The sequence below is a fragment of the Erigeron canadensis genome, chromosome 7, assembly GCF_010389155.1.
Source record: "Erigeron canadensis isolate Cc75 chromosome 7, C_canadensis_v1, whole genome shotgun sequence".
Classification (NCBI taxonomy): Eukaryota; Viridiplantae; Streptophyta; class Magnoliopsida; order Asterales; family Asteraceae; genus Erigeron; species Erigeron canadensis.
In genome coordinates, this window is record NC_057767.1 from 24,033,000 (window position 1) to 24,056,829 (window position 23,830).

The following is a 23,830-nucleotide window of genomic DNA, read 5'->3' on the forward strand; positions in this document are numbered from 1 at the left end:
CTATTGGAGTTAAAATGAATGATCAACAAATTTCAAATCTTATACAAAAAATAGCCTATCAAATTTGTGATAAAAATTATGATGTATATTTGGTTTATTTTAGTGCTAAATAAGACTTTTCTATGCATTTTAAGTCATTATTTTTTTTTTAAATGGTCATTAGTTGTAATAGGGGTACATTTACTTCGCTACATGCATGCTTGAACTGGTGTTAAAGAAATTATTTAAGGTTATAGCGCATCCACGTGAGTCTATATATCAAAGTGGGGGAAAATTCATAATACCTATCACATCCAGGTAACCAACATAATCCTTCTTATATGCGCCTACTATGGGCAATCCATTTTATAATTTCTCTCTGGCGTGCAATGTACGTGTTTTAAGCCCTCGTGTATCATTAATAAATCCCAAGGTATATCTAGCATTCTTCTTCTTTAAATTAATCAACTCATAAGAATATTTTTATTATGTCCAACTCAGTTATATTTATTCATTGATACAATCTTAAAATAAAGTTTAAGAAAAATTATTTAGGGTTGTCCGTATATCGCACGGGGTCTAAGCACTAGTATATATATATATATATATACACATATATACACGCACTTCATCAACAATGCGACTAAAGTTAACATTAATTTTCAAAAAAGATTCGTTTTAATTGATATTCCGTTCATGTTAATCTGCTTCATATATTTCTAAATAAATTTTGTAATGAATATATTTATAGGTCTAGACATTTAATATAAATCTATATTCAAACTCAATTTTTTTTTTTTGAACATCATTACTATTTGTATTAGATGTGACTTTCGGCAAAGGACAAAAAGAGGCCAAAAATTACATCAAAAAATTACAAGAAATAAATGGGGCAAACCTGCCATAGTGAATTAGTGACCAATATAAACTATTTTTCTTAGTACAGTACGTAATCCAAAAAAAAGAAAAATAAACAATGTCATGAAAGAAATCTAAACTAGTCATTCTTTTGTCATTGAAAGCCACATTATTCTGATGTTTCCAAATAACCCACCACCACACAAAACATATTGCCTGTATAATACTCTTAAATCGCGTTGTCACATCCCGATACCCACTCCAAGATGGTATTGTGTTGCTCGTCGGGAATATCATGTTGAAGCCAATTCAAACTCAATATTATGTGGTGGCTTCTTACCCTCCAATACTAACTTGTCATTTTTTAACATCTTTTATTTATATTTGTTAAAATACAATATTATCATATATAAAGGTTTAATAGTTTCTCATGTTTGCTTGCGTAATACGCGGGATAAAAGTCTAGTGTATATATATGTATATATAACAAATGTTTAAAAAACGACATAACAAGACTAGACTGTATGTAACTTTGTAATTTTATGGTGTTGTGATCCAACTTATAAAAGTCGAGAGGAAAACAATTCAGATTATCCGTAAAGGACCCTAAGCAATCAACTAGGTCACTTACATAGTGACATATCTTTTTTTTTGTCTTTATTTACCCCAAGGCTTGTTATATACCAACATATATAGTTACTTATTCAGGAATAATGTATAAACGATAATTCATTAATATATATATATATATATATATATATATATATATATATCCTTGTTAAACAAAGATTGTAATAGCTAGAACCAGGACCATGCTAGTAAGATCATAGCTAATATTATACGAGGTCCGAAACTCGTCCATATGAGGGTCGGGTATGAAAATCAAGATTTTACATTTGGATTTCGATTACCCAATATTCTTAGGATATTAAGGTGTTATCAAAACCTTCTAAACCAAGATATGAATTAAATGATCATTAGTGTATTTCGATCTTGCTAATAAGGATTCCTCAAATTAAATTTACGTTGTCTAGTTTTTAAATATATATTTTTCTTCTTAAATATAGAGTTGAATAAATTCATTCAAGTTTCGTGAAAAAAATTAAAGCAAACGTCTTGAAATGTGCTTGTTACTACAGGCTCACAGCTCATATGTAGGACATAATAGAACATTTCCAATTATTCATATTTTTGTTTCTTGTCTTTTTCAAGCTTAATAAATAGGGACCCATTCTTTTTTTCCTTCTTTAAATTGTTTTACAAGTACTAATATATCTTGCATATATCAAAAGATAATAATATTTGTAAATATCCTAGGGGAAGAGTGTAGTGCCAAACCTTTGACAATTTGGTAAGTTTTGGCAAAAAACTAGCCAATGATAAGAAGCCACATGTATTTAGCCAAAAGCTTGCCAATACTAGCCGGTCCATGCCAACGTTGATGGTATAGTTTTTTTTTTTTTTGCCAACTTTTGCCAAAACTTACCCATGTAATTTGCCAAAACTTCAAAGGAAAAAGACAAAAAAAAACTTGCCGATGTAATGCTCCCAACGTTCACTTTCATCGGCCAAAACTAGCCGATGTATCTTGCGAATACTTGTCGATAGATGTTGATGCATATGCTATAGTATAGCCGATAAGCCGATGCTTGTCGATGATTTTTGCCGATAAAACAAGCCGACTACACCCTTGCCCATAAGGCCAAAACAGAAATGGAGGCAATATAGATGGAATATGTTTAAAGGAATTTCAAAGAAAGACATTTAAAGTAATTTCACAAAAAAAGTCATCCAGTGAAATATGTTTGAGCCTTGCAGGAGGACAGAGTTTTACCCCAATTAAATGTTGTGTATTTGGACGGTTTAGTTGGGAGTTTTTCCTTCTACTAAGTATTGTGGGTGAGGAGGCTCTCTAACGCGGACCCGGTTAATACAACGTAAGCTAAATCCCCTGTTTCGAGTAAATGATTCACATCTTTAAAAAAAAAGGAATATGTTTGATGTTTCTAACGTTAGGGAATTATATAGAAATTTTAAAGTGAGATAGAATTGAGAATATTTTTGATTGATTAATTACCAAAACGGTTACAAGATCCAGTATTTATATACATACAAGAATCGCTATATCTATATCTATATTGTATCTATCTATCTTAACTGCCTAAACTGATTTCAAAACTACAACTAATTTAAAACAGCTTTAATATTTACATTTCTGGTCCCTCATGTTCCGAATCTGTACAAGTCGGGTATATAACTTCAATATTCCCCCCTCAAGTTGGAAATTCTTGAAGACCTAACTTGTCACTCAAAAAGGAATGTTGTGAAGATCCTAAAGCTTTAGTCATTATATCTGCTAGTTGCAAATGAGTAGGAATATAAGCTGTCTGCAAGAAACCTTCCTGAACCTTATCTCTTGTGAAATGACAATCATTATCCAAGTGCTTGGTTCTGTCATGGTAACATGGATTTGCAGCTATTTGTTGAGCAGCTTTATTGTCACAGAACAATGTCAAAGGAACCTTAACTGGTATCCGCAAATCCTTTAACAGATATGTGAGCCATACCAACTCATAAGTGGTGGCTGCCATGCTTCTATACTCAGCTTTTGTAGATGATCTTAAAACAGTGGCTTGTTTCTTAGTTTTCCAGGAAACTAAAGCATGACCTAAGAAGATACAATAACCAGTGAGTGATCTTCTTGTCATCAAACATGAAGCCCAGTTTGCATCACTGAAACCTGTGACTTTGAGCTGTTGCTGAGCAGGATAAAACAAACCCTTTGAAATGGTTCCCTTTAAATACCTCAGCAAATGAATAGCAGCCTTCATATGTGGTTCTCTAGGAGCAGATACAAATTGGCTTAAGTGTTGTACAACATAAGAAATATCTGGCCTTGTCATTGACAAATATAATAGTCTTCCAATCAATCTCCTATAAGTATCTGGTGTTGACAACAATTGACCTTTGTCAAGAGATAACTTGGTGTATGTAGGCAAAGGGAAACTCACTGGTTTGGCAGCAGTTAGTCCTGCATCCTTAAGAAGATCCAATGTGTATTTCCTTTGGTTAAGATAAGTTCCAGAATCATTTCTGCATAATTCAATACCCAGAAAATACCTTGCTAAACCTAAATCCTTGATAGTAAATTTGTTATCCAATGCCAACTTAACACTCTTAATTTCATTATCATCATTCCCAGTGACAATAATGTCATCCACATACACTAAAATAGCAGTAAATAAGTCCACTCTGGCTTTGACAAACAATGAGTAATCATGTTTGGACTGTTCAAAGCCCAATGAAGTGAGAAATTTTGTCAACTCAATATTCCATTGCCTAGATGCTTGTTTCAACCCATATAGTGACTTATTCAACTTACATACTTGATTAGGCAATGCTTTAGTGTATCCTTCAGGTGGAAACATATAAATTTCCTCATCAACAAAACCATGTAAAAAAGCATTATTTACATCAAGTTGATCCAAAGGCCATTCCTTTGCAGTAGCAATGGCTATCAACACTCTTACAGTTGCTGATTTTGCAACTGGAGAAAATGTATGTTTGTAATCAGTGCCCTCCTGTTGGTTAAAACCTTTAATAACCAATCTTGCCTTTAATCTCTCAACAGTTCCATCTGGAAGATATTTTGTCTTATAAACCCATTTTGAAGAAATTGCTTTATGATTTGGAGGTAAATTAGTAAGACTCCAAGTATCATTCTGTTCAAGAGCTAATAATTCCTTATTCATGGCCTCTACCCAACCTTTACCTTGTGCAGCCTGAGCATAATTTGATGGCTCAAAGGTACTTAGAACATGTGCTAATGATGCCACATAATCAGCAGGATATTGTTCAAAATCTTCATTCTTAAAAATAGGGTAAAGAGGAGAAAAATTGCAAGAAGCATTTATCACCATAGAAGCACTGGAACCCTTTGGTATTGTAGTCACAAAATCTTGCAGCCATTTTGGTTTAGCAGTATTCCTTGCAGAGTTCCTTACAGGAACAGATTTAGGCACATTATAAGATGTCTTTTGAGGAACACTTCTTGTAGGTGACTCTGCTGTATTAGTAGTTGAAGATAAGGTGTTATGTCCATCATCAGTGGGAAGAATTTCATTAGATATCTCACTAACAGGAACCCCACTATCATCATCTTCTGGAATACCATCATTACTTGGAAAAAGAGAATTTTGTTGACCAATGACTTGTGAAGAAATTTCCTTGAAAGGAAATTGATTTTCTTTAAAAATGACATCCCTACTATGGAAAATCTCCTTATTTGAGAGATTATAAAGAATGTACCCTTTTTGTCCAGGAGGATATCCTAAGAACACACATTTGATCCCTCTTGGATCAAATTTATCCTTGTGAGGTTTTGTCACAGCAACATAGCATAAACACCCCAAAACTCTCATATTGTCATAAGTAGGAGGACAATTATGAAGTATCTCAAAAGGAGTCGTCCAATTCAATATTTTCATGGGCATCTTATTGATCAAATAAGTAGCAGCTAATACACAATGTCCACAAAACTGTTTAGGCAACCCTGCAGTCAATCTTAATGCCCTAGCAGTATCTAGTAAATGCCTATATTTCCTTTCTACCACTCCATTCTGTTGAGGGGTATAAACCATGGTCTTTTGATGCAAAATCCCTTGTGACCTCAAATAGACCATACACTCATTATTAACTATTTCAGTTCCATTATCTGACCTTATATATTTGGGTTTGGTTTGAAAGTGATTTTTGACATAAGAAATGAAACCTTGAAGGATAGAGTTGATTTGATCTATTGTATGCAACAAGTAAGTCCAAGTACTTCTAGTATAGTCATCAACTATAGTTAAGAAGTAATGTGCACCATTTAATGTAGAAATTTTATATGGACCCCATAGATCAACATGAATGAGTTCAAAAGATTTATTAGCCCTAGAATGGCTAATAGGGAAAGGCAATTTGAGTTGTTTAGCTAGAACACAAGTGTCACAAAAGAAATTGGTAATATTGACATTTTTGCATTCATCAATATGAATCATTTTTGAGACAGAAGTATGACCAAGTCTAAGATGAAGCAAAGAAGCATCCATATACTTACAAGAATTATTAAGAACCTTATTTACAAAGGAATCAACAACAACAGAAAAACAAGCAAGAGCAGATGGTAATTGTCCCTTGCAGACATAGAGATTCTTGGTGCCCTTTCCAACTGCAACAACCTTTCTAGTTGAAAGGTCCTGAAAGGCAAACCAAGAACCACCAAAGATAGCAATGAGAGGTTTAGAATTCAGAAGTCTGCCAATAGATAGCAAATTGATTTGGAAATCAGGCACATAAAGCACATTGGTCAAGGTCAAATAAGAATTAATTCTGGCTCTGCCAATTTTGGTGACAAGCTTACGAGTACCATCTGGTAATTTAACTTTTATGGGTTGTTTAAGGTCAATAATGTCATGAAATAGTTCTAAATGAGGTGACATATGGTCTGTGGCTCCAGTGTCATTAATCCAATCTTTCTTAAAATCAATATCTACAATAGACACCAATGCTTGCAGTCTAGCATGAAAGGACATACCTGCATGTGGTTGATCAGTTTTGCCACAATCTGCATTCTGAGTCATAACAACATGGTTTCCTTTCAACATCTTCATCATTTCAAGTCACACAGCAGCCACTAACTTCTGATCAAGTTCAGACCTATGTTCATTATTAAGCTCATTTTCATAATCCATGTCAAAAGGGGTGCCTCTATGACTTATCTTACCAAAATTAGTACTAATCTGGGCAACCATTCTTCCTCCTTTCTTAATTTTCTTTCCCTTGTACCAATCAGGATACCCCAACCTCTCAAAGCATTGCTCAAACAAATGACCAGTCTGTCTACAATGAGTGCAATAAGGCTTCTCTGTTTTGCTATCACTGGACACATACTTTTTAAAGTTCTGATTTCCTTTATTTGCATTATTTGCAAAAAAGGCAGTATGTTCAGGGGTACTATGAGTCACTTGTTTCTGTTTTTCCACTTGTTGCACAATGTAGTAGGCCTTATTGATAGTTGGGAGTGGATCCATAGACAATATTTGGTTTCTAACAGACTCATAATCATCATTAAGTTTCATGAGAAACTGCATCAATCTAGATTAGGCATGAGCACGGTCAAATAACCAGACCGGACCGGACCGAGTAGGACCGAAGACCGAAATGGCAAGAAATGTGAAACCGAAGCCCGGCCCGAAACCCTCTCGGGCGTTCCGGTTCGGTCCCGGGTCAGACCGGGTCGGGTTCGGGTTTTGTAGGGTTGGACCGAAAATAACATTGGCTTGAAATTTTGCTAGGCTAAACCTGTAGATATCGAGCCTGTAAATCCGAATCCTTGTTGGGCTAAAGAAAGGAATGAAGATCAACTTTCATGGTTGCTTTCCAGTGATATACTTACATATGTATATATATATATATATATATATTCAATCGACTTATGAATAGAGGGGGGAAGATGAATATAAAAGATTAACATTTATTATTTTTGGGTGAAAGAGTTTTTGTTTTATTAGTTGTGGGAAATGGATGAATGAGTAGATAGTTGTACATAAAAAGTATTTATTTTGTTTGGTCAAACTCATCCACATATGTTTATTCTACACCATATTATCTTTTTAGTTTCCATCATTATTATAATAATAATAGTATGACAGTATGACATCAACTATTTCTTGGATTCTCTCATTTTCTTTTTCTTTGTATTTATGTTGCACATCTATCTATAATTTTATGGCTCTTTTTATCTAAAAATTCAAATGAGCTTCCATCATTTAGCTAACACCAAATCAGTACTCAAGAAGTTACAAATAAATTCAACACCATCCAAAGCAGAAAAGTCGAGCAAATCTGTCAAGAAATCAAGCCCGAGTTCTAAAAGATTTGTAATATATATATATATATATATATATATATTACGTATAACACCATCTATATATATACTATATATATATGAGATATATATATATATATATATATAAATATTATGTATAACACCACCTAGAACTACCTCTCTCCCTCTAAACATTGCTGCAATTTAGTATATGTATCTTCAATCTTCTATCTAAAACTCAATTTCCTTGGATAGTGCTAAATTTTGGGTTTTTCAATCCAAACCGATTTATTTCGGGTTTTGGACCGGACCGACCCGAAACCCGAAAAGTTAGAAAACGAGGACCCGAGGACCGGACCGTATATGTCTCGGTCGGGTCGGTCCGGGTCGGGTTCGATCGGGTCTGGATCGGGTCTCGGGTTTCCGGGCTAAAAGCTCATCCCTAATCTAGATCTACTCTCAATCTCAGCATACTTTTCCATTATCTTACAAGTACATTCACCCATTTTTCCACAAGAACAAGCAGGAATTCCATTCAAACTATGCAACTCATCCCAAAATTTCTTCATCTTATTATAATAAGTAGCAATAGACAGATTACCTTGAGTAACTCTGCTTAATTCTCTTTCAGTATGAAAAATGAGAGGTCCATTGCTTTGACCATATCTTTCTTCAATTTCTTTCCACAATTCCTTAGCTGACTGAGCATAAAGAAATGCTTCTGATAATTCAGCTGTCATGGAATTCAATAACCAACATGTGACCATGTAATCACATCTAGTCCATCTTCCATAATCCACATGAGAAATAGCAGGTTTAGCCACAGTACCATCAATGAACCCTATCTTCAATTTTGCACCAAGAGCCATCTTTATTGTACGACTCCATCCAAGAAAATTAGTTCCATTAAAAGGAGTGTTAGTGAGAACCATTCCTGGATGATTTGAATTAGCTAAATGCAGCGGATCATTCACCAATGTATCATTATTAGCATCCATGGATGATTCAATAAAAATTATTGAATATTATTGATTATTGAGAAATTTTGTTCAAATCAAAACCCTAGATTCGATCCAAGAACAAAAAAGTGAAATAAAATTGGGGAAAATCACCAGAAGATCATTAAGAAAACGAATCGATCAAGCTATGGATTTCAATTCGTAAGAATGACAAGAATCAAATAGCTTATTGTGATTACGATGACCGAAAACCGCCATGAATGACCTTCACTGTCTCTGATACCATATAGAAATTTTAAAGAGAGATAGAATTGAGAATATTTTTGATTGAGTAATTACCAAAACGGTTACAAGATCCAGTATTTATATACATACAAGAATCGCTATATCTATATCTATATTGTATCTATCTATCTTAACCGCCTAAACTGATTTCAAAACTATAACTAATTTAAAACAGCTTTAATATTTACATTTCTGGTCCCTGATGTTCCGAATCTGTACAAGTCGAGTATATAACTTCAATAAATTAACACTATGTTATTAAGCTGATTAGTCGAATCAAATTTTTTGTTTAGCCCCATTATCTCGCACCAACTCTAAATCTGGAAACGAACAAGGTTAAAAAAATAAGTTTTTGAGGAATAACGAATTTTTATTTTAATCAAATGTACGTATACGATGTTATTCGGTTATTCATGTGGCCGATTCCTAACCAATTTTACTAGTCATCCCAAGAGATTTGTGACCATTTTCGAACTTACCACGACTTTTAAATCTCAATCTTTTAATGAAAAGTTTCAAGTTTGAATCTCTCGTTGGGTGACTAGCTGTAAGCTAGTTACAGATGAGTCATGAAAATATCTTACTTTGACAACGTATTCAAAAGCCACAATTTTTCGGATAACTTTAACATAGAAAATGCCTTTCAGTTTAGTATATACCTCTGAGTAACATCCAATTTATTTTCGATCGACTACATAGACAACCAAACTTTTCGTTGGGGCTATCTCCTAAAAGTTTTAGATGGTATAATGCCATTCAAAATTTCGTTTGGGATTTTCTAATGTTTATGTTATGTTAAAGATATCATTTTAGCCTATATAAAATATGATATTTACATAATAATAATTTTGTGTAACTTATTTTATTTTATTTTTTTTTGGCTATTTAGGTCGTCCTATTTATATTTAATACAAAGTATAACTTACTTTCAAAAAATATCACTCTATGATCTACATTATTTTTTACTCGATTTGGTCATTATACCATTAAGATTTGTCACAAAAAAAAGTATAATATACAAATGGTATGAATATTTAGGTTAGCTAAACAAAAAATCCAAAAATCATCAAAAATATACGATAAAATCTTATTTCTTTCGAGTTTTCACAAATACACATCAAAATCACAAACCATGGCTTGCGGTTCTCAATATCGCACACCATGACTTGCATTTTTTTTAAATCGCACACCATGAGTTGCATTTTTTTCAAATTCGCAAACTATGACTTCTGATTTATTAATAAGGTTTTTATGAATCCTAAAATCAAATTAGCTTTATACATGGTCGCTAATCATGTTAAACGAACAATTATGTATTTACAAATCACGAGAGGTAGAAGTTTTGGTAGAGTATTTACAGATGAGTTAAGAATTTACATATGACTCACTTGTATAAAACCAAGAATAACCGTTTTTCATTAGTTGCATGTAAAATGTTTTCAAACACCGTCAAGATTATAGGGTTTTCAATACTTCATCGATTTGAAGCCATTATAATATAAACCAAATTTAGGGTGAGTATTTTTTTATCTGCCAAAATTTAACTCATCAACCTGATTTTTTCAGTTTTTCAAACTTGTTGGGTTCTTGGGTTGTTAGTTCAACTCATCTACCCAAAAAACTTTTTAAACTAAATTAATTATGTTAATATAGAATTACAGATTCATTTGACCACATTGTTCCCAAAACCAACTCATTTGATGGACCAACCATTAACATACTTGACATAAAACAACTTATTTGACCTACTTGACCTAAAACCAATCTATTTAACCTGTCCATCTACTTTACTCAAAAACTATCATTTCATTGTGATCTAATATGAGCCCACCTGATAGCATTAAGAATTTAACATTAAACCCCCTTGACACCAAATCTAATTACTCCTTCTGTCCTATATTAATTGTCCTATTTTAACTTATCAAGTCTTTTTCTTTCGACTTTGACCGTAAATATTTTTGTTTGTGTTATATATTAGTTGATGAAAGTTATATCATCGAAAAATATATTTAAAACCCAATCAATTCATATATGTTAGGGTGGGGGGAGTGCTTCACCACCCGTCCCCCCCCCCCTCCCCGGTTTTTCACTCCCTCCCCGCTCAATCCCTAAATGCACGGAGTGCTTCACCTCTCCTCCCCGCCCTTTTTTTATTTAAATCATTTTTATTTATTTTAACAAATTAAAACTTTAACTTATATTAAAAAATACAACCACAAAATACAACTAAAACACATAAATTTTTATTCAACACACAAATAACATAAACATAAACAACTTAAACATACAAGGGCATCGGTCATCCGTACCTCATACAAAGCTCGCGTTTCCGCGCTAACACCATCTCCAACATCGGCCCAGTAAGGTGATCATGTGACTTGATGACGAATTCCATATCGTTCTGCTCCTGTAAACTTTGGACCATACGTGTCATCTCCTCTTCCCATGCTTTCCTAGTCTCCTCCGCCGCCATATAACCATCCATCATCGTCTTCTGAATCGCAAGCTTCTCCTCTCGAGCTCATTTTTTATCCTCATTGTCACATATCAATTCCGCGACCATCTTCAAAAACTCCTCAGATGTGGTGGAGGCAGATGTAGCAAGATGCTTACCTCTAGGTTTACGGCGGCGCGACGGCACTGGTTTAGCAGGCCCCGGTGGTGCATCAACGTCGTTCCCACCTACATCTTCTTCAAGACCCTGATCCTCGTTCAAGTAAATATGGATCGCGATTGTTTGGGGCGGTGGGTTTTTGCGACGTTTGGGAAGTTGACTATAAGTAGGATCTTTTCATTTTTGATTACCCTTTCCGCGATTCATTTTTGTGAATTTTGTTTCTTTGATTTATGATTAAAAGTTAAGAATGAATCAAAGAAAAAAAACGAGAGAAACGACAGTAGGGAGAAAAAAGAAAAGAATAAGAAGAAAGAAAGAAAGAAAAGAGAAAGGGAGGAGGTAACGTTCGACTTTTTGGTGGGCCCCATGTCACTTTAGTTTTTTTTTTTAATTGTAACGGTCGAATGCCAATCGAGACAGAGGTGGGGAAAGGCGTAGCCATGCCGGTCACCACCCAACCAGTACCGATACCACGGGGCGGTGTTCCCCCCGGTACCGGTGTGGTGCCGAACACACTCCGTCCACCCTTATATCAATTGTTATATAACATAAACAAAAATATTTACGGTCAAAGACAAAATAAAACGACTCAAAATGTCAAATTTGGACACTTAATATGAGAAAGGGGGAGTATTTGACATGTCAACCCTCCAGCCCATGTATAATCAGGTCAAGTCAACTTAGATCAACCCGTATTAGGTCCAGTATAAGTAACGACGGTACCACATGGGGGTAAAGGGGGCCAATGCCCCCTCAAAATTAAGATTTTGTCATGTATTTTAAAATTTTCGTGCATTTTCAGAAAAATTCCGATAGGTTTTTAACATTAAGTCCTCTTTTAGATTTATTTTTCATTGATTTTTTAAATTTTGTCCCCTTAAGGATTTTTTTTCTGGTACCGTCCATATAAGAACTATAAGTTAAAATTTATAGTGGGTCGGGTTTGGGACATAATATTTTTTTTTGGTAAGAGGGTAATTCATAAAAAAAATATTTAAAAATACAATCCAAACGACATGATTAAGTATATATCATATCGACTTTTACAATGTACATGCTTACTAGCACAACCATTTCCTCGCATGAAGAATGACAGACCACTCCCTCATGCCTATCAAGATACAAAAGATATAAGAAAAACAAGTGAAATATTCATTTGAAAACTAAAAAACTAATCAAAACACACTGTGATCCGAATCTAACACAATATGTTTTAATTGTGTTTTCTAAAAACGCAATATGTTTTTATTGTGTAATCTAAAAACACAGTGTGTTAAGTTTTAAATGACAATGTGTTTTTGATAGCGCGTGAAAATAAAAAAACTATTCAAGCACACTGTCTTATGAACTTAACACAATGTGTTTTCTAAAAAAAATTAAAAACACATTGTGTGAATTTAATATCACAGTGTGTTTTGGTCAGTTTTCTAGTTTTCATGAAAATTTTAGTTTTTAAATGATTAAAACCCAGAAAAACAGTTCAAACTATCTAGATAAGCAAGAAATATTAAAATGTAAAAGTGTAACAATAACCATAGACAACAGCTTTTAACGAGCCAAAACATCTTCCACCCTCCGATTCTTCTTGAAACGACAAGTCATGAGCTTGATATGAATCGTAGACAAAAAAAAACCTTTAATTAGTTGACTTTCCTTCCACTTCTCTTGCTGAAAAGGTCTAGTGTTTCTTTCTTATTGTTTGAACCTAGATTGACCGGCTCAGTGACGATACGAGTTAGGACACAATCACTACAACTCCTGATAAATCAGTGCGAACCTAACAAACTCTTAGCGAGTCTAAGGTGACATTGATTGTGTGATGAATATGATATGATTGATTCTTGATTGACTGTAAGCATTGAATGCGATTGAACTGAATGTATGTATGTATTGACATGCATTGAATTGAGCTTTTATAGAAAGTATATTTGGAAATGTGACAAACACTTTCGAGGATTCTAATGTTTCCAGTTTCCTTTTCTTTGTAAAGACTGTAGCTTGACATGTATTGATTATCCATATGAATATTTATGTTTATATGTCATATGTATAATTTATGTACAAGGTTACCTTTGTTCTCATGCCTGCCAAGATGTTATATTTTACTGAGCTATAAAATATGACATGTACTCGAGCAAGGGATGTCATAGCTCATGCCATGTGCTATTCTAGCAAGGCATGTCATAGCTCATGCCATATGCTATTCTAGCAAGGCATGTCATAGCTCATGCCATGTGCTATTCTAGCAAGGCATGTCATAGCTCATGCTATTCTAGCAAGGCATGTCATAGCTCATTTCATGTCCTATTCTAGCAAGGTATGTCATAGCTCATGCCATGTGCTATTCTAGCAAGGCATGTCATAGCTCATGCTATTCTAGCAATGCATGTCATAGCTCATGCTATTCTAGCAATGCATGTCATAGCTCATGCTATTCTAGCAAGACATGTCATAGCTCATGCCATGTGCTATTCTAGCAAGGCATGAGCATGAGAATCATTACTAGAGCAAGTATGAGCATAAGGTCATAACTCGGGCATCATCTATTACTCGAGCATCATCCACTACTCGAGTATCCCCCTCGCGACACATCCTTGTTCGAGCAAATCTCAAGCGAACCCATTACTAGAGCAACATAACTCGAGCCATACCCTTGAGGGGTTATTTTGGCTGATTAAGCAAGGTTCGAGTACTATTACATAACTCGAGAGATCCTTTGTAACTCAAGCTTTTTGAGGATACCCTCTTAGGGGTTTCGAGAGATTACTTTACTTGCTATTATCCACTCGTCTTATTGTCGTGGATATCTATACATGATCACTTATCAAATATAATAAACCGGAGTAGCTAAAACGAGCTTAAAAATCACACTTTCACACGAGCTTTTGGACGCAAATGGGTTAATCCCTCGAATATCATCTTCCCAAATAAGCGAATTTTGATGTAAGCTAGCAGCTATCGTCAACCCTAACCCGGGTTTGCCTGATAGACACCTCTATAAGAATATCTTAATTAGAGACTTCAATCCGATTAGAATATAAACTCCAAAATAGGCTCTTCATTTTAGATATTAAAATAAGATTTTTGGCCTGTCACCACTTAATGAGCTCAAAACATTATCAATATCATGCCACATAATTAATCTAAACACAAGTATTGTTTAAAATGGTACGAAAGTGTTAAAGAAGTTGTCACATAAAACATCAAATTGGTGAAAATAAACCAAACAAAAATACTTATATAAGCCGTTAATTGATTCATTTAATCAAAAGTTTAAATATCAAAAACTACATTATTATTTAAACTCGCAAAAAAGGAAGAGATTCTCTCAAGTTTGACTAACATGGTCATGTTAGCCAAATCTTGACCCTTGGATTAAGATCAAGGGTTAAGATTCAAAGTCCATATTTGAATCTTGACCCTTGATTTTAATCTAAGGGTCAGAGTTTTTCTAATTTGATTCAAGTTGGAAAAATAACTTGAAGAATCCCCTTTCCACAAGAAATTTATAATTTGAGAAACAATATAATAGGCTAGATACCTTGAATTGTACACTGCTGAATCATTTTGTTATTAATCTTAAAGAATTAAACGATTAAAAAATAAAAAAATTATATAAAGTGACTATTTGTAAGTATATTATGCTTCATAGTTAAATTTTTATAGCACAATGACCTAAATGACTCAAAAATAAGTAGGTTATACAAAATGATTATTTTGTGAAAATATGTTATATCTCGATGACTTTAACAGGCTCATAGTCATTTTATTATGTACACCAGTAGATTAGTTAAGAATCTCTTTGTCATCTTATGTCGTACACCTTTATATAAGCCGGAGTCTCATAAATAAATAGTGATATTGTTTTTAGTGACACTAGAGGATGACAAGAGTGAAATTTCACAATGTTTGAACCATAGGAACATAATTTACTGAAGACCCCATGAATTTCATTTTTGATTCGACGATCCAGATCGCAATATAATTCGCAAACTAAATCATGAATTGAAGATAAAATACGCCGAATCGGGTTCCATGAATTGTGTATGGGTTCAAAGATTTTGGTTTAACTAGTAATTTAACATTGCAATTATAAAAATAAATACATTACATGCATATCCAAAGGGTAGAGTAATTTATAAGACAAAAGATTGAGTAAGTTTTAAGTATTTGTTTTATTTTATATAATTGATTTTAAATTTCTGAATTTAAATTATAACTAAAAGTATATATAGACATATAGTTATGCATAAAAGTAAAAATTATAATTATAATTCTCTAAGTAATTTGTTTTCCACAATCTTTACTAATAAAAAAACATTTATAATTATAAACAACTTAAATTAAGTGAGTTATGCAATGGAAGCATATTATGATCTAAGTACCTTGGATGAAAGAAAAACCACAAATTGAGTATATAAACAAGGGTTTGTTAAATACAATTTTTAGGGTTGTGTTTAAGGTGCATAAATTGTTTGTATATTTACCATGAAAATTAGGGGATGAACTTTTAATAGGGAAGGTACAAGTTTTTTTATACACGTTAAATACAGAATATAACCCTTAAGGATGTATTTAGCATTTCCTATAAAAATAAAGAGATAGAAATATATATACATAAAGTTTACCAAAAAAGAAGCTTGTCTCCACTAAAAGAACAAAATTTAATGTATATATTTCCTTATCCATATATTTTTCCACATCTACTCTCCTTGCTTTAAATAGTTGTCATAAATAAAGAGCTCACAACTCTTTTTCTTCCATAATACCACTAATTACTACTACCCATATACTATTTTATTATAACATTTGTTTTTTGTACTTTTTTGATGGGAATTTTGACATTTTTCCAACCATACCAAAAGCATACCATCCTAGCAAAAATTAGAAAAATAAAATCCAAGCAAATTTATTTGCATCCATATTTTTTGGGGTATTTTTCAAAGGCCATGGTTGTTTAGCCTTCTCTTTTTGAGACAAGTAGGTGAATCATCAGTTTTATAGCTTAGCATTGCAGCCTCCAACACACCTATTGGACTATCAGGCAATGAGGTCATTGTACCACTCTCAAAGCTCATGTCACAACCTTTTTTAACAACTTCCATACATTTAACAACCTTTTCCTGCAATAACCCACAGAATCGTAATCTATAAATAGATAAATCAATTCATAATCAAATCCATTTAATCTTATTATCGCAAAAAGTGTAATTAAAATGTAAAAAAATTAGCACAATGTGCTACTTAGTACTTACTATGCATGTTAAAGATCCTTTAATCTAATTATCATTTATTATGTTTCAAAATTAATACGGAGTATTTTCTTATCATTCATTGAGTTTTTAATGTAATAAAAAGTGTACCATCAAAATGTGCAAATCAAAATGCACATTTTACTACCTTCTTTGCATGTTTAGAATATTTGATTAAAATTAATCCAATCAACCAAATAAAGTCATTAAAAAAATTTAATGCAAAAATTGTACTCAAAAAATACAAATAATATGCACAATGCACTACCTTTTTTGCATGTTCACAAATTGATGAAATTTTAGTCTTGTCATCCTCAATTCCAACTACAAACAATGCCACTGCTGCTGCTATTTCAGATGGTTGATATTCCAAGAAGTCAATTCCTACATTGTCCAAATTTTAACATTTTACACACGAGTCAATAAATGGTTTTTTACTCTTAGTTTTATTTTTTACTTGTTTTTACACAAAATGACACCATTTTGTTTTTACCTTTGATTAGACTTAAAATGAGTTGGGTAGCTTTAAAGATCAAAGATCTTGAAATGGTTTGACTTTGACCATCATCATAATCATTAAGTTTCCCAATAAATGAATCAATGAAAGAAAAAGGAGTCACTGATTGCATTCTCCATTTTAATGTCCCTAAAACCATCAATTCCATTCTTTGGATAGTTTTTGCCTCAAATACATATCTTGATTCACTATCCTGCAAAAATTATATCCACATTTTTTAGTTAAAAACCCATGTAAAGAAATTAAAAAATATTACATTATTACACTTCCAATTATAATAGTATATTATATATCAACATTATATAAACAAATGCAAAAATAAATAAATAAATAATCAAGAAGTGTCACAAAAATCCAAGAAAAATGACCTGCAAATCCATAATTGTTGGCATTTCATTTTCTTCCATTTTCGCACCAAGTGATAAACATGTTACTGCTAGCAACTGGATCATCCAAGGTTTGTCATTCTGTTTAATTTAAACAGAATGATTAGAATTAAATTAACTTAAATTAGGTAAATTAAATTAGTAATGTTTAGTAACTTACAGGTAATTCATAGACAGCAAGAAATCTGTCTAAGTAGTTTACAGAAAGATATGCACATAATGGTCCAAAATTGAAACGACTGTATGCCTGAAATTAAAGAAAAGGGTCAAAATAAATTAGATAAAACAAAATGTTGTAATTACATTGTAAAATGTAAATATAGAAAAGAAGGTAAAAACAAATAAACTAAAAAAACACATCATTACATATATTACAAATAAATAAATAAATATTTGTTAAAAATCTTTTTTCTCAAAACAAGGGTCAATAATATATAAATACATTATAAAAAAATGTTGTAATGAAAAAAAAAAGTGTAAAAACAAATTAAACTAAAAAACCCCAAATCTTATATCATATGAGTAATCTACATTCGTAAAAAACTTTTGAAAAATGTTTCAAAAAATCAAAATAATATAATTAAATTTATTAAAAAATCTTGGAAAAAAAGGTTAAAGCAAACCTTGGAAATCCAATCAACAGCTTCTTGTCTAGCAACCAAAAACAAGTTATGATTCTTCAATTTACTCAAATAATCAACAAAACCCACAAACATTTCAGATTCTTTTTCAGTCAATAAAGTCAAACTTTCATCATTTTGCAAGTCAAAAACAGAGTAATACTCTGTTTTAATAACAAAGTCTTGATTTAGATTATCATTTTGTCTTTGCCAATCAAACCCCATATTATCATCAACATCCCCAAAATCATTTTCACCATCATCATAAGAAATGCTATCATTCTCTTCTGCACAAAGTAAACTTGATATTGCAAAATCAAAACTAGGTGACATTTTCAAGAAACTCCACTTGAAATGATTAAAAAAATATCTGAAAATATGCAAAAAAAAAAAAAAAAATTTAAAAATTGTGGGTGTTTCAGGAAATGAAAGAATGTGAGCAAATCACAAATGGGTTTTGTTCATTTTGTTAAAAAGATTGAATTTTTATCAAGATTGATGATGAGTAAATAGATGAAACACAAAATCTTTGTTTTTTTTGTTCAGTGTAGAGAGAGTCTGTGATGAAATAAATATAGCATAGAGTGCGGCTTATGTAGAGGAGAAAGAGATTTAGTTTTAGGTCATAGAGACCAAGTTGAGAGGATAAATAGTTAAATACATATACATACAGTATTTATTATTTAGTGATAGTGAAAATTGAAATGAAATGTACTGTAATAAACATAATTTTTAATTATTTTTTATTGTTTAATAGTATTAGATGACTTAATTATATTTTCAATCAAATGGTTATTTTGGGAACTTTGATATGTTCATTAAGAGATTGGATTGGATTACACAAATAGGTGTTAAATTTACAACTACTGCATTTTATGGCTAAAAGTGCTAAACGGTGATAATTTTGAAGATTTATAGTTGCTGGGGTAATAAATTGTGGTAGTTGATGACGTTGGGTGATTATGGTGAGATAATGTGTTTGTGTGTGTGTTAAGTGTGAGCAGAAGAGAAAAAAGAGGGAAATGAGAAGCATGTAGATTTTTTTTATATATAAGGGTATTTTGGGTAAAAAAAAATGTTGAATTAAAAACTCCGGGCGTTTCACTATTTTTAAGGACGTCCATAAATGTATATCTGTACTTCCTTATAAAGAGTATTGGATTTTTTAAAATTCAAGAAAAAAATTTTCTTCCCAAAATACCCCTACTTAAACATAAATGTATAAAACTCTTATATACCCTCATTTTTCCACATTCTCTTTAATCATTATACACTCTCATCGACCTTCTATGATCATCCTCCGTCGCCGCCCTCCTTATCCGCCGCCTCCCTCGATCTCCACTACCGTCTCTCTTTTATATTGTCATCACCTTTTTATATACCCATACAATTTTGTTCAAGCATTCATATTGTTGCTTTTCATCGATAAAGATTTAAGATAATTCGAATATTATTTAAGCATTCATGACACAATGTGATTGACTTATAAATACTTTAAAATTTCTAATTTAATATTTTTTTCATTTTTTAAAAGGTTTAAAACCGCTCTCGTATTTACTTAATTCGTAAACTTTTTCAATGTACTTAGATTCGGTATGATATTGTTGTTTTATGATTTATTATACTTTTTATTATAAATAAACCAATCATTAGAGCGCGCTAAAACTATTTTTCCGTTTAATTGGTTAAAAAAACAGGGTAATATCAGTTAAAGATTTAAAATAATACCAATATTGTTTAAGCATTCATGACACAATGCGGTTGACCCATAAATACATTGAAATTCTCATTTTTGAAAAGGTTTAAACACCGCTCTCGTATTTACTCGATTTGTAAACTTTTTCAATATACTTAGTCACTTAGATTTGGTATGTTACCGTTGTTTTCCAATCCCATAATTTATTACACTTTTATTGTGAATAAAACAATCATTAGATGCGCGCTAAAACTATTATATTGGTTAAAAAATGTTTTAAAAAAATAAGTTAATATCGTCTGTGTTATATAGTATATATACATAGGTTTTAGGTAAAATAAGACAAGTATTAAAGTTAAACAAATAAACAATATGTTTTTCTTCACTGAAAGTTACCGTGCATCATGAAACTCATCGTGCACCATACATATACTTGTGCCTTCGTGAATCTCCGTGCACAATTTTACCATGATCTGAGGATATAGATTTTTAACTACATATTTTACTTAAATATTTATTTTACAATAACCAACCTCTATATACATATTAATTTATTACTTTTCAAATTTACCTAATTTAATTTGATGTATATTATTGTACAAAAACATGAAATAATAGTTCATCATGTTATTGTAATATCTTTTTAGTTCAATCATTCAATGACTAAGTTAATAAAATATAATTCATTTTAATTATTTATGAGTGATTAATGTTAACTAGTAAAGCATGTACAGTAGTTTTCATGATGGACGGTGATTTTCAGTAAGGAGAAACTTATTATTTATTTTTTTTAATATAATACTTATTTTATTTTATTTAAAACCTATATAATTATTTAATACTATCTTATAAAGCATTTTGCTTTTTTTTAAAAAAAAGATGATTTGAACTACCTAAAATACCCCTATTTTTTATTCACTAATTTAAACATCTCTACCTAATATACCTATAATAACCTTAAATCTCAACCATTCATTTTTTTCTATCTCCTCAAATCTAAACCACTCATTTTTCTCTCTCTCATCTATAAATCATTTTATCCTCTAATTCATTCAAAAAAATTTATCTCAAAAACCGTATATCGATAAATTATAAAAGTTGTATGGGTGTTCTTAAAATTTCATGCTCTTTCATTAGAGATGTCATTCAATATTTTCGATGAATTTTTAAATCCAAGGGCGGAGCCCGTACGGCTAAGGCATTTGGCTATCATACTCTATGACTTGACCTATCACCCCCACCATCTTACCGCCGCAACGCGCGGACACTATCTCTCGTGTGTGTGTGTGTGTGTATATATATATATATAGAGAGAGAGAGAGACAAAAGAGAGTATGGGTTGTTATGCACCCAACTTGGGTGAAAAACCTCTCACATACCAGTATTGTAATATTTTGAATAAATGTTTGGCGCGCCATGTTTTTTATGGTCTTAAAAAGGTATGTGAGGGATTTTCACCCAACTTAAGTGCCTAATAGTCTCATATATATATATATATATATATATATATATATATATATAATGAAGGGATCAAGTGAGAACCACATATATGGTGAGAACCGTGAAAACCATTGAAAAATCATCTCTAAGGTCTTTGCCTTAGCATTAAAGGCAAAACCCGTACCGTAACAACCGTCACCTTCTCTTGGATCGCCGCCTATCAAATCCATACCATTTCCATATGCGTCCGGTGACAACCCCTTTAGATTGGATGTACGGCAACGCCCATACCGTATCCATACGTTTTCTTAACACGTAACCCATATGATTTTTTTTTAAAAAAATTTTTTTTTTTTTGAATGGGTTTTTGTTAAAAGAAAATAAAAAACAAAAAAAATTTTCAAAAAATGAAAAATAAATAAATAAATAAAAACCACACAAAAATAAAGAAAGAGGGAAGGAAACTAGTGGTTCTCACGGTTTTTTCCATATTTGTGGTTCTCACGTTAACCCTACCCTATATGTGTGTATATATATATATATATATATTCTATCTCAAAGTTTTTAATATTATTCATTTGTTCTTTAATAATTCAAGCCTCCATAGACCTCTATTACCTTTGTAGCCGGAACTTTCAATTTGAATCCATCAACCATCATATCCTAAATTGTAGAAAAGCATGTTAATTTGTTGAAGACAGAAAAGCATAATGCATAGGTAAAAAAATTTCGTATAGTCTAGTATATCCAATAAAAATGATGAGCTATTTTTTAAATTAGTTTCAAACATTTTAGTTATTTTATACGTTTTTCATTAAAGATCAAAAGAAAGTAATGTATTTAATGAATTGTAACATTATAATCATATAATTATGTTGTATTTTATTTATCATAACTAACGCATTATTGCATCAAAATATAAAGTATCACAAGGAGACCATTTCGATTATTTGCAATGCTATTAACTACCGTGATTCGTAAGGCTGATGTAAGAAAAAGGGGTCGAGTAGTGCTAGAAATGAAATATTTTGAAATACAAGGGAGTGAAATTGTAAATACAAACTTTAACAGGGTGAAGAGACCAGGACAGGAACCAATTGGAGGGAAAATATATTTGTCTTTTTGTTTAGGGTGCTGACACGTGGACCCTTTTTCAACTACTCATGACCTGGCATGGATTACCTTTACCTTTTACCTTTCTTTTTAACTTTTATGCATATATATTCCAAATGACATGTAGTAAAAGTAAAAATGAATGTGTTTTTAAATATTTTTTAAAGTAAAAGTTAAATAATGATGAGGACCAGTTTCATTGTGATAGTTAAAACTTAAAAGTAAGAAATAATGTAATAGTGATGATAATGTAATATGGAGACAATAATATTTTTCCCAACATAATGAATTGATGATGAATTTATGAGATGAGAATCAAACGGGTAGGGGTGCAGTTTCACCCTATAACTATAACTATATCTTATATGTTATCATTATCTAAAATATATTTTACGTTTTAAAACATAAGAGATCACTAGAAACAACCTGAATATTTTTGGATTTTATTGATTGATAAGGTTGTATTGAATTTAAAAATTTACTATTTATCAAATATTACAAATTTAAAGCAATAACAAAATAATTTACTAAATTCACATTAAGATATATTGGATGCAAATATGCAATATAATACGAGTACTAGATAATCAAACAAGTTATGATAAGATTATAAGAAGGTTGATTTATGTATATAAGGGAGGACGGAGTGGATAGGCACGTGACCGGTACCGGTGTGAACACCACCCCGACCTACCGGTACCGGTAGGGAGGGGAGCACTTTGGGCACCACGGTGCCGGTTTGAGTGCCGATCGATTTGACCGTTAGAAAAGAAAAAAAAAGGGGGGGGGTCCCACACTCCAACGTCTCTCTCTCTCTTTCTCCTCTCTTTCTCTTTTCTTCTTCTTTCATTTTTTTCTTCTTCTTCTTTCTGTGAACGCCATCTCCATTTCTTCTTCTTAATTTTTTTTTTTAATCTAAATCATCAATTTAACCATAAAAAATGAATAGGGGGAAGAAACAAAAAGAACCTAATTTCTCAAATCTTCCGAAAAAACGCAGAAACCCACCACCGCCAAACAATCGCGATGTTATGCCACCTCCTCCTTCGCAAAGAAACACGGCCGAAAATGTGTATATGCCACAACCCGTTGATGATTTCTTGAGTGGAATGGATCCATTGTTTTTCGAATCCGTACAACAAATTAATACCGGGTTTATGAATTTCGCAAATGAAAATCAAGCCGGGTTTTCGGGTTTCACAGGTGGTTCATCATCACGCTTCGCGAGTCAAAATCA

General features: G+C 32.1%; 1 protein-coding gene across 1 annotated transcript; it reads right to left on the reverse strand.

Annotated features, from left to right (window-relative positions):
• Nucleotides 1-16,217: 16,217 nt before the first annotated feature.
• LOC122608585 (cyclin-D4-2-like) lies at nt 16,218-18,677 on the reverse strand. The gene is made up of 6 exons (XM_043781681.1): nt 18,348-18,677; nt 17,885-17,971; nt 17,707-17,805; nt 17,315-17,531; nt 17,090-17,205; nt 16,218-16,692 (listed from the first exon to the last, which is right to left on the reverse strand). Exons 1-6 carry the CDS (start codon nt 18,675-18,677, stop codon nt 16,510-16,512), a joined length of 1,032 nt encoding a protein of 343 aa, XP_043637616.1. The 3' UTR covers nt 16,218-16,509.
• Nucleotides 18,678-23,830: the final 5,153 nt, after the last annotated feature.

Bases quoted from the DNA above. Each gene is read 5' to 3' on its own strand.
- LOC122608585 (XM_043781681.1), bottom strand. From the start codon at position 18,677: ATGTCACCTAGTTTTGATTTTGCAATATCAAGTTTACTTTGTGCAGAA. The intron at 17,972-18,347 runs GTTTGCTTTAAC...CTTTAATTTCAG, and splicing joins CTGTTGATTGGATTTCCAAG to GCATACAGTCGTTTCAATTT. The intron at 17,532-17,706 runs GTCATTTTTCTT...TAATTTTTGCAG, and splicing joins CAACAATTATGGATTTGCAG to GATAGTGAATCAAGATATGT.